The sequence below is a fragment of the Malurus melanocephalus genome, unplaced genomic scaffold, assembly GCF_030028575.1.
Source record: "Malurus melanocephalus ecotype Western Australia unplaced genomic scaffold, MMel_1.1 scaffold_216, whole genome shotgun sequence".
In the NCBI taxonomy this organism is placed as follows: Eukaryota; Metazoa; Chordata; class Aves; order Passeriformes; family Maluridae; genus Malurus; species Malurus melanocephalus.
In genome coordinates, this window is record NW_026623448.1 from 828,552 (window position 1) to 840,164 (window position 11,613).

At 39.5% G+C, this 11,613-nt stretch overlaps 1 protein-coding gene across 1 annotated transcript in view; it reads left to right on the top strand.

Moving 5' to 3' along the window:
• STAT4 (signal transducer and activator of transcription 4) overlaps nucleotides 1-11,613 on the top strand; it is a 40,229-nt gene that overhangs the window by 3,760 nt on the left and 24,856 nt on the right. The window contains 1 exon segment of the mRNA XM_057374109.1: nucleotides 536-680. Coding sequence (XP_057230092.1) covers nucleotides 536-680 — 145 coding nt within the window.

Here is an 11,613-nt window from a genome sequence, read left to right on the forward strand (position 1 = left end):
TGCCTCCTGGAGCAAGTTATTGCTGCYGTTCTCCTCAGTAGAGGCACTCATTTGGATTCCTTTCTTCTACCAACCTGCCAGATTTMCATGAAATTTGTAAGAACATTCTCTCTTTTGGACTTCAAGCCTGTTGCCAACTTTGTCTGAAACTGGGCAGCRAATTCAGAAATTATATCTGTGTGACTGAGGGAGAAGGACAGTTTGCATAAGCCCCATTTCCTCTGACAAGTGAGCTGGAAGTATTTAAATATTCACTGGACCAGAGACTAGAAAACCCTGGTTGTCTCCTCTGGCTGACTCTACTGTCTGTGCTAACACCTCACCCTGTTTTTATAGGTGAATATCTACAGGAATATTAAAAAAAAACAAACCCAAAACACAATAAAAATCAATTATTCACAAGTAACTATATGCAAGTCACCATATACTTAAAGCCTTTCCTTGCTGCCTAGATTTCTGAATAGTTCATAATTTTCTGTGCTGAGAGATTGACATATCATACAACATTTTAAACACGCATGGTTCTTGTTCTTAGGGAAGCTGCAGCCAACAATGAAGCAATGGCAATGATCCTTTTACAGAATTTGATAATTCAAGTGGACGARCAGCTGGACCGGGTGTCACAGGAGAAGAATCTGCTCTTGATACACAACCTGAAGAGAGTCAGGAAGCTGCTGCAGGTGGGTCATTGCTTCAAGTGACAAATTGCACTGCACCCCCTTACTGCTCTCTGGAGGCAGTGCTTGAGCTCTGTTGAATGCAGTTTGCTCCAATGCACAGCTCAGAGCTGCCCTGACTGCTACAGACTCCCAGCAGCTGTGGGAAGACTGAGCCTTCAACAAGATAATTCAAAATAATAATTCCACTGTCTGTCTGTGGAACAATAATTCCTATTTCAATGCATGCAGCTTGGATACAAATGTTGTGACTTTGTAGCTCTGTGCATATCTGTGTTTCACTGAGCTCTCACAAATAAGAGTCCTTATAGAGGCTCGTGTTTATTACAAATGTAATTACCACCTTTCAGACACCTACAGATATTTAACTACAGAATAAAATACTCGCCTGGGGCTTAAGGCAGCACCATGAAAAATGAACCCATCTAAATCATTAGCATGTTTGCTGTTTTATGCTTTTCTGGGATTATTTGTTACRAATTACTGAAAGGATTTTTCCGTTAGGCTTCTGCAAAATGATATTTATTTTGACTGGCTGAATGTTTCTCTAATAATTGTTTATCTAAGGCAAGGATTCTCAGAGTTCCACTTCATTAGTCACCTACTTCCTGACATCTATCTGTCTTCTGCATAAAGCAGATATGTCATTGAGTTTAATGAAAGTTCGGGGGTTTTTCTCTTCTTTGATGGTGTTTTCCATAAGTACTTAAATGATAATTACACTGCTTGCAAACCGTTTTCTTTAATTGAGACATACACACACACACACACACACACACACACACACAGGTCTGGAAAATCTTAGCATGATTTTGTCAATTATTTTGTTCTTTTTATGTCTGTGTCTTTCCACTCTTTATCCCTAAAGATAAAGGTGGTCTCCTAAAAATATGACACTATTTCCATCGCTRCACTTTTTCATCCTATGTTATGCAAGCAGCCTCCTGTAATTTAAAAATAAAGTCACTTTTTGTTTCTTTTCTGGTTTTTGTAGCAGCACTTTTCATAATTTCAGTACTCTTCAAACGCCAGATTTACTAAAATGCAGAAATCCGGCTGTTTCTCTAATTGTCTTGGCACACTTTACCACAAAGCTGTATCACCTTGGTAAAGGATTCTTCCACGATGGCATATGTGTGGAAAGAGCATTTCAGGGCAAGCAGTTGCACTGGTGTATTCCTGGCTTAAAAGACAGTGTATTTGTGATTATACCATCACAATGTGCACAGGTAGAAGGAATAGTATATATTTACACACAAGCTCTATAAAATTAATGTCTCTCATTGTTTCCTCTGCCTTTTGTACCATTGATTTTATTCTAATTTTTTTTACCAAAGCTTGAAGCGTCAGCTCTGCATGGTCTGCCAAATTTGGCACACCAAGCCAAGCAATCAAGCCTTGGGTGCACASAAGCGAGTTCATGTAATAATCATTGTGAAAATGGCCTGAATTAAAACCCTCTAAGTCCTATCACATTTGGGATAGGACATCACATCATGATGTGCTGCAGGAAGAGTACAAAGCAAAGGGGGCTTATTCCAGGAAAGAAAGAAGAGGGGAGTTTTAAGTGATTTGTGATTAAATGGTTTCTCAGGTGCTAGGGTCTGAGTCACAATTCTAGAATAAGCCAAAATGTTCAGGCAACCCAATTACAGCTGAACAGCATTACGAACTCCTTGAGAGGATGTGTGTGATGCTGGAATTATACTTCTTATAAAATGGGATCTGAATCTTGAGCATTGCAGTGGAATGTTTCCAGGTAGGCAAAAAAACCCCAAAACCAGCCCCCTCCCCATCACTAAAAACGTTGACCTTTCTTTGTTGCATCAAGACAGCAGAGAACATCAATTTAGACAAAAAACTACCCGTTCAGTTTCAAAATATACAYGTAAACCACCAAAAACTGGATGGTACTTTTAGTATTGGAGCTTTTYCTGACCTTTAACACTATCACCCACAGTCCATATTCTGATTTCCAAAACAATTAGAATAGGCTGGAGTAGGACCAGGCTCTTGCAGTGTTGGAGGGTTGTTATTGTTGGAAAAGTAAAATAAGTGATATTATCTGAAGAAATCTGTGACACYAGTATTTTTGACTTTTGTGTAAAACGCTATGTTACAACTTGAGAGTTATAGAAGATAAATGCATTTTCAGCCAAAGTATGGGCTGCATGCTCTATAGAGCTGCACAAGCAGGCTCTTGCCTCAGCTGTTAAAATTATTTCTTCAGTGATTAGTGAAAGTACCTCAGTAAAGAATGCTATAGTAGTTGAAATCAGCTGACAGCCTATCCTGGTTATCAGCTATCAAGTGTTATTAATGGACTGTGACCTGAACATGACACATAGCATGGACAGCGTGTTCTGTAATGTTCTTAAATTTGAGTATGCAAATTGTCTAATTATGGGTTTAATTTTTTTCATGCATCACTGGTTGCATTTTATTGTTGAATATATGATAAGTTTGGAAATGGGCATTTGGCTTCCCACCCACAGCTGGAAGCCCTTGCAGATACCTAACTCTCACAATTTGAGCTAATTTGTGACAGTTTCATGAGACACCTCCAGAAAAATGTGACTGATGTACAGAGTAGAATGCCATGGTCCTTTKTGTCCCAACACCACCTGGGGAAAAGGGAGGCTGGAATAGTACACTGTAGAGCTAATGAGATTTTTCACTGACWGATGAAAGAAAGACTGGGCTCCTAAAAAGGGGACAAGGCTGCTTTTGAAAACATCTTTTCCTTTCTGGTGTCTCTGTGAACAGTGTTGGTTTGACTTTCTCTGAAGGTTAGTTACCATGAGCCCACCTTTATCTCTCTCTAGTGCAAGCACTTCTCTGAAATTTCACAGTTCCCTCCTCTTCCTTCCCCTCTGAACCACACACAGATGTACAGACACACGTGCACCGTGCTCACACACAAAGCTGTCCAACCTCAATACATGATCTGAGTATGTTTGTTCATTATTTTGAGCCAAGTTGTGTTAACCTATTGAGTAATACTTGACAAAACAGATAATGCTGGAAACCAGCACTTATCACTGTGTACACTGCAGGGTATGTTGAGCTATGGGAAAGCTTCCTAAATACTACGACAATAGCAATAATAAAAAAAAAAAAAAGCAATTAGAGAACACACAAAAGCTATTCAAAAGCAATCTGCAGTTCTTGACAAAACACAAAATGAGAGACCAGTGTTTAATCAGAAATAAAACTGGATGGTTACTGAAGAGCAGTCTTAGAAGACAAAACAATGCACCTTTATAAGTGGCTTGTGCAGCTGTTTGCTAGACAGACAAGGACTCCTTAGGATCAAGATTCCTGGTGCTGTTACTGAATCCAGAGAGCATTTATGTCTAAGAGTCTCCAGCACTACAGCCAAGCACACCTCACCTGAAAGATCTCTGAGTTTTTTGTTATAAAATTGAGAAAATCTTCCATTCTGACTGCTAACTGAAACATCTTTACATAAATATGTTACTTGTTCTGTGAAAATAAGAATGGAAATAGTGAAAAAAGAGATAATTTGCCTGCCTCATAATTACAGTACAAAGTTTTGGGCAACCTTGGGGGTTGTGAAGGGTAAAGAGTAGAAGTCRAAGCAGGAAGGTGAGTCTGCCTGGTACCTCTGCTTTTAGTACACTGGGAYAATCCCTATTCTCTCATCATTAGAGAAGTAACTATGGAACATGGYGTACCTGCTTAGACTGCTTCCATTTCCAAAATTATCTGCAGGCAAAAAGAAACACTGACCAGGAAATATGCAATTTGAAAAAGTTATAAGCACTTGAAAATAATGTTGAGAAACTTAGCCAGGCAGATGTGGTTACTGCTAACTCTGTAATTTGCTTCTCTATTTCTTGCTTTCATTGAAACATCTCTTCTTGACACTAATCTGGCATAAAGGCACATATTGTATTAAAATCAAAGTCAGCATTTTAGGTTAAAATCCTTCATATTTGCTTTTTATATTATTCTTACTTTTCTAGTCAGTAAATTGGATTCATTTGTACAGCATAGCAGCCTTTTGTTAGTGTGCTCTTCAGGGGGAGACAGAACAGCACAGTCACTTCCAAGGTTAAGTTCTCTGTCCATCTTCCTACAGAGCTCCTGCTCCCCCCAGCAGCAGTTCTGGAAAGGGAAGAGGGAGAAAATGTTCAGAAAATGTTCAGAAAATGTTTGCTTGGGGAAAAGAGCAGGGAAACTATGCCTATGTTTCTTTCTCCTTCTTAAAATCTAGATGGAGAAAAGAAAAACAGGTTAGTCACAAGGAGATGGTTTGTGCTGTTGTTATGACAACAAAATGTAAAGGGCAGATGTTAAGCTTTGAAGAGCTGCCTAGCACTTCTAGGAACCAAATTGCAGATGTAAGAGCCTGCATGACCTTGGCCCATGGACAATTACATCCTCGCTTTCAGAAGGAATGTTTTTACGTGGCAGTGTACCTGATCCTGATGTGAGCTCCTGTGCAATCCATGAGCAGATTTAGTGCACAAAGACGACTGGTGAAATGCAGACACTCATGTAAGACAGGCACTGTCCTCATTCCTGACTCACATGCCAACAGCCTGGGTTAGAGCAGTGCAGCCAGGCTGCAGTGCAGCTGGGGAGCCAGGGCAGGACAGGCTCAGAGGAGCCTGGGAATCAGAGATGGGCACTGTGGCCCAGTGTCCCAGCACTCCATTTAGGAATGACACTGCCTGTTCAGCTTAGGGATGTCCTTCCAGCCGCACACTCCAAGCTGAAAGTCTGGACCCCTCCTCAGACAAGCAGCACTGTGAAATGCAGCCTGGCCCAAACATGGGTTCAGATGAGCTCTCAGGAACTGAAGAGCCACTGTCTCTGTGATGGGTGCAAGGCAACCCCATCAGGAAAAAAAMCAGAAATTCCAAGGATCATCCTACCTTCATAACTGAAACCCTCATTTATGGTCTAGTCTCAAGATAACATCTGAAAGCAATCTCTTCTCATTAATGGCAACGTGCATCTGGTGTCACATCACTGTTTATGGTACTAAAGGTGAAATCTGATTACATAAATCTTTCTTTATAAAAGGGAAAKAACAGATTTCAGGAATAAGATGGGCTCCTCTGCTCATTTGCCATTGAAGCCTGAGTTAATGAGTATACTATGTGCTCTGGGGAACAATTTGCTGTAAATTATGTATATTCATGAAATTCATTAAATTCTCACAGCCAATTCTCTGGTATTAGTGAACTTTACCCACTCACCAGCCCTGTCAGAGCCTAAGATCAGYGGAGGGAGGGTAATGGGGTTGTGCCCAAATGAGCAGGTCTGTGGGCACACACACCATTAACATCTTGGGGTCTGCTTCCAAAGGGAGAGGTTGAGCAGGAGCACCAGATCTGCTGATCTGCACCAGCCAGTTATATAAAAGCAAACTTTTGGAAGTCATACTTAGTTGGGAAATAATACTTTAGTTCCATTAATTTCTCCTACGCAACTCTAGGTGTTTTTATGGAAAAAAAAGGCATCTGAAAGTATCTTCTATCATCTAAAACAACACATATCAACATTATGGCACTTCTTTCTGTGTAAAATTCACTGTTTCTGTGCAGTATGAACACATCTTTACATGATGCTACTTCAAGCAGTGCATTCCTGATTCTGTGTCATGTTCTTGGTTATACTGCCCAGGTAGAACTAAATGAACGTATAAAGGTTTTTCAGTTCAAGTGACTGCTTACAAAAGCCTCTGTACCAGAAAAGAACATGCATGAGGATTCCTAAGRTTATTTATTTCAGTACATCAAAGAAAGTGGACAAAATGGCATTAGATCTGAAACAGGACATTCCAGTTGGTGCTCGACAAACAATTCTGATAAGMCCTGTGCTGAGAAACAGTTGCAAAGAGTGGAAACAGCAATTGATGTTTAAGTTGCAATTTCCTGTTAAAGCTTACAAAAGGGTGAGAATGGAACAAAATAGAGAAAGTTCCTAATGAACCACAGAAGATCCATTTCAAAATGTTATTTACACGTATTTTGAACTCGTGCAGGCTGCCAGATCAACAACTCAACATGCTAAAGTAGGGCACATGTTTTGAACCAGCGTGTCCTGCTGTCTAACACAACTCAGATTTGKATTAGACTGCTCCCAGTGAGTTTTTCAGTACAACCAGTAAAGCTGTTTACAGAAAATTTTGGCGTGCAAATGGGAAACCCCACACAGAAGTCTGTTTGCTAAAGCAGCTAGGTGTCTGCTGCTAGCAACTGCCTGTCAGCTAATAAAGGTTTAAAGAATGATTGATAAAGACTGAAAAAGGTTACTTGTTAGAAGGTAAATATTTGGGGTTTTCTAGATATAGTTTAAAGAACACAGCTCTAAAAGTTTATAAATGTTTCAGTTTGTTTTTGTAGAATGAATAAGAGTTAACTTACRGACAGAAGTAAAACTACAAGCAAACTAAATAACCTCTTGTGGGCTTTGTTCGTTCTGAAGTATTAAGAACCCAGTTGCAGTTGAACATCTGCCTGAGAGATTAGTTAATAATACTCAGGTCTTTGTGCCCAGAGGGGGAGGGGGATGTGGGGATCAGTCCTCTCTGTCCTCTGGTGTTTTACCCTTTTTCATAGGGAAGACAGTATTTTTTTTTACTTTCAAATAAATCTCATTTAAACAAGAAACTATTTATTCTCAAATAAATCTCAAATAAGAAACTTCACTACATTATTCACCCCTCCCTGCCTCTACATTTCTACTGTTTGATGATGATTTYTGCAGAAATGTATTTTCTATAGCTATATCTCACCTACCTGCTCAGAAACCTGCTGTTTCTATAGACTATTCCTTGAGTGGTTTTAGTGGATGCTGGGAGGGACTCAGCAGTGGAATTTGAGGGGTAGAGAAAAAGACCTGTGCCTTCACAGCTCATTCACTGTGCTCTTACAGCTTGGCCTCTTGCAATTTGGTTGCACATGCCCTAGAAAAAWTCTGATCATCTGGAAGTTATGCATCATACGCTATCAGAAAACTACAAGACTACGGTACAGACCTGTGTTTTAGGGCTTCCCACTCATCATAGGAGTTTTCTAAAACAATGAGGTTGCCTTTAAGTTCTTTCATATGTTTTGAGAGAGGGAAAGGGAAATCTAAAAATAAAAGTGCAAAAAGAACAGTCTAAATAGATAGTGTCGCAGGTACTTCCTCCTAAAGACCTAGATAAAACAGAGATATCTTTCTAGTAGAAAAAAGATTTTTTAGTAAAAATACTGCCTGTTTAGGCACAAGTTTTAAAAAAACTCCCAAGCTCTTAACCTTTATCAGGCTAACACAAGAGCCACCGCTTTCTTTATATTCTGCTATTGTCTTCATTAGACTTTCTGCCTGAATGCATGAACAAAGATAGAAAACAAATCAAGGCAAAATGTTGTTTGTCATATTTGAAGGTGAAAACGGGAAATGTGTATGTATGGCTGTGCCTTCCCACCCACACATTCAAGATACAAAACTAAACCAAATCTTTCTTTTTCAAAAAATATTAAATGATTGGCAAAAGGGGGTTTTTCTCCCTGTTTTTGATTTTATGAAAGATGAGGTGTTTGCTTATCCAGAAAGATGCTGACTATCAGACTTAGTAAAAAAAAAAAAAAATCACAAGTGAGCTATATGGAAGGAAATGTATTTTTGCTTGACTTTATATTGCTGTTTCCTACCTCTCCTCTCTTACATCAGCTTCTTCAAACATTCAWTCAATATGAACAAACACTTCAATGGTTGTATTAGCTAACACTTCCATTTCTCCAAGTACATTTCCTATTGTATACAATTAAAAGGCACAAGAAGGGTTTTTCTAGGAGAAATGAAAAAAAAAAATGCAGCTGATGGTTTTAGAACTAAAAATTAAAAAGAAAAAAAGAAAAGAAGAGAAAACACAACCAAATTCTAAAGCAATTTTCAGAACTGGAAAGCACCAAAACCTACTCAAGTCCTTTTTTAAGGTCACCTTGAAAACACGGAGATAACCAGGCAAACCCCTGACTGACTTTCTAAAGGTTGTCCAGCACATCCTTCTACATTACAGGTAGAGCCCAACTAACACCCAATCCCCTGCCTGAAGCACTGAAAACACAGCCAGCTGCTCACGTAGTGCACATCCAGTAGTCACTGACAGGTGTGTACAGGGTGTAGAGACCTTTGACACATGAAAAGCATAGTGTKCCTTGGGAGTGATCCACTTTGTGACAGAGCTGCCCACTGGAAAATCAGTTACAATTTGAAAAGTTTTAAAAATGAGACAAAAAGAAGAGCAGGAGAATGACTGTGGTCTAGACTTCTTCATTTCTCTCAGAGTAAGTAGTAAATTCCAGATGTAAAACTGACAATTGTTTGGTGTTCTTTTTAAAAGTATATATATTTTAAAATGTACTTATATGAATTTTAAAGTTTGTCCATGGCCTTGCAACTTAGACAATCAAACCTTGCACTTCTCCAGTTTCGTGCACCTTTAACATACGCTAAATAATTCAAGCTGTTTTAAAATTTGGCTAAAGGGTATAAACTCTGCGTGGTATAACATACAAACTGKTTTTGCAGAAATACCTCTTTGTTTTTCTCCATGATCTAGTAAGATGCTGTCACAGCAGATGTCTCTGGAGTAGAAAGAGTGCATGCTGGGTGGTAGTAGGAAGGTTTTCTCTCAGGAAATGTCATCAGCATTCACAGAAAATTGTCAGCTGTTCAGAATGAAAGTTCAAGTTCCCRTTTGCTTAAATTTAGCATGATGCTGGTAGTTATTGAGAAGAAGCTAGTCCAAAGAAGATCATTTGTTGTATGTTGTAACTCATGACACATAAGASCTCATTGGAGCAGATATTAGCAGATATTTTGATTTGATAGAAGAAAAGTGAGTCCTCAATTTCTCTTTGTCGATATTTATCAAAAGACATTTATAAATTCTCTGCTTAAATATTTAAATTTATTAATATAATTTTGTATAACTACAGAATCCACACTATTCTTCCTCTTCTGGCTGCTGGTGTTCATGTCACACTAAGTWAGGGTTCCCCCATCTCAAGCCATTTTTGATTTAAATTCCTTAATTTTCCAATTCATACTACTCTTTCACATTCAGAATCAAGGTCATGATGAACAAATTCTGCCTTCAGCCAAAGACAAAATGGAAGTACAGAACAACAAAAACTGGCAGGAAGTAGATAATAAGGGAATACCAAGTGGTGCATTCCAAAGTGTAATTACAGCTGAGAAGTAGAAAACACAGGCAGAAAATTTTTAAGTGTTRTTATTTTTCCAGAGTCAAACACGTGGGTTATTGTGACTTCTAATATCTATTGTTATTTAATAAGTTGCAGTTCTGGAGAGATTTAGTGTTACAATTTATTTATCAATTTATTACTGTCAAGTTGCAATCCTTCTGCTCCCTTAGTTCAAAAGGGGCTGCTCCAGGAGCACAGGTGGCAGCTCTCTGTTGACSTTCTTGGCATCCACTCAAACCAAATCGAGTAGAAGAACACCAGCCAGGCATAAGTACAGGAATCACTACAGAGACAGCTTGTTTCTACAGMGTTATGAGATAGAGTAAAAAGAAAGGGGGGGGAAAAGTGAATTTCCATTCCATCTCGATTCAGATGGTTTTCTCTTAATGAAACAAAGAAAAGGAGAGAAAGAAAGAGTTTTTGAAAGTTTTGCATATGAAGTGCCTAGTGTTAGGAAAGTCCCTAATAACTGGCATCCTTTGTGGGGAATTTTAACACATCCCACTGTCAGAATTTTTTTTTTTTAAAGAGCCTCTTTGACATAAATGCATTTTTCTAGCTCCAAGAAAAGATATTTATTTCTTTTTAACTTTTTTGAATAGCCTTTTTTGGACTCCTTTAAACCCTTGCAGTGCTGGAATTCTGTTGGGTAGTGCTCAGTCAGGACTAAACATTCCAGAGGCACTGTAGATTCAGATACCAGTGTGTGGCATGGTCATTTACTGACCATCTAGGGGGAAGACAAAACCCTGCTATACTACTGAAAAGARATAACAGCCACAAGCAGAAATTAACAGATGCAAACTGAGGAATTAATAYGCCCATCAGTGGACACCAGTGGCAGATTTCTCCCCAGAGATTTCATCCCAAACCTTATTAATAACAGGACTTTCCTCCTTTCTAATCAAGGTACAGATGGATGAGACAAGTTTAATGAAAACAGCTGAAACAAGGCAGGACTGTTCTTCCCTCTCCTGACTTCATATGCATCTGTCCTTAACAATAAACCCATCCTTTGCTGAGCAGCTTCAATCCACCCAGGGGCAGACAGCCCAGTCAGCAAAAAAGCATGAGTTGTTTCCATTGCAGTTAGCAAGCTGGATTGGCTCCCTAAGGAGTTGGGCACTGGGCTGGAGCACAGCCAGGAGCACAACCACTCTTCACAGCAGTTATTTTGCCCTGGCTGTTGCTGTTGGACCTTAGTTTCACATGAATTTGTGACACCCCACTCTTTGCAGAAAGATCACAGCCGTTTCCCACATTTCTGTATTCCTTTCCCAAAGCTACATCCTGACCCTACAGAGACACACACTGGGAATATGCTCAAAAAAGGGGACTGTGAATATATTACTGGTCCTGAAGTGTAGTGGTGCTGAAGGAAGTGTGCAGTAACAACATAGTTACCGCCCTTACAGCCGTGGAGCTGTCAGGGAGAGATGTGTAGTGACAGATCTTTGGCATTGGTGTTTGACATGGAAATCAGCAGTGTATCCTTAATCARAAGTCCCCCCTCACTGCCCAGGAAGGAGTAGGCAGGGATGGAGTGCTTGCTGTTTCATCTGAGGCATCCTGTGTCCTGGGGTAGTATTACTCACCACTTCTTGTTTACAGAGAAGCTCCTRAACACCAGTCAGGTTCATAACTCCCGTTCCTCAGGGTGATTGATACAGATGGTTGCTGGAGTAAAGTACCGTCCTGAA